This window comes from Trypanosoma theileri (assembly GCF_002087225.1).
Source record: "Trypanosoma theileri isolate Edinburgh chromosome Unknown TM35_Tth_189_V1, whole genome shotgun sequence".
NCBI classification, from domain to species: Eukaryota; Euglenozoa; class Kinetoplastea; order Trypanosomatida; family Trypanosomatidae; genus Trypanosoma; species Trypanosoma theileri.
The window spans coordinates 1,244-1,763 of record NW_021640031.1 but is presented as its reverse complement, the minus strand read 5'-3'; the positions used below and the strand labels follow the sequence as shown (position 1 = coordinate 1,763).

General features: G+C 48.7%; 1 protein-coding gene across 1 annotated transcript; it reads left to right on the top strand.

The window, feature by feature from the left end:
• TM35_001891010 (uncharacterized protein) lies at nucleotides 1-519 on the top strand (the record flags this gene model as incomplete). Its single annotated transcript, XM_029031987.1, has 1 exon — nucleotides 1-519. A coding segment is annotated over one exon (519 nt), but the record flags the coding sequence as incomplete, so codon positions are not given.
• Nucleotide 520: the final 1 nt, after the last annotated feature.

The following is a 520-nucleotide window of genomic DNA, read 5'->3' as shown; positions in this document are numbered from 1 at the left end:
GTGAGGTGTTACCTGCTCTGTTTACTAACTCTTGCACTCTGTTGTGCTTGTGGGTTAGTATGGGCTGATAGTCCTAAAGCTTCTGATGCCCTTATGAAACCTTCAACTGTAGGTGTTCCTTCTCTTGTTCGTCGTGCTATTCCTGCAGTTGCTGAAAGTTGGATGGTGAATGCGGATCAGGAACTTCAGGAGGAGGGGGATAGAAGTGATGAGGATAGACACAGAAAAAGAGAACATGGGTCCGATAAAGTAGAAGAAACAACAATTAGCAACCCATCAACAGTCTCTCGGTCAATGGGAAGTGAAGGTTCTCTCAGCCCTCAAGAGGTCCCTGTTAACCCCACAGTCCAGCAGCAACATCCACCACCACCTCTTGCAGATGCTCCTCTGGCTTCTTCACATGGTGAAGCATCCGCTGAGGGTACACCAGGTGCTATTGGTGTTGATGGTCTTCCTGGTAGTCCTGGAGTTGAGCGGAGTGATATGTCTGAGAGTAGCAGACTGGGGAAAAGTGATCCGT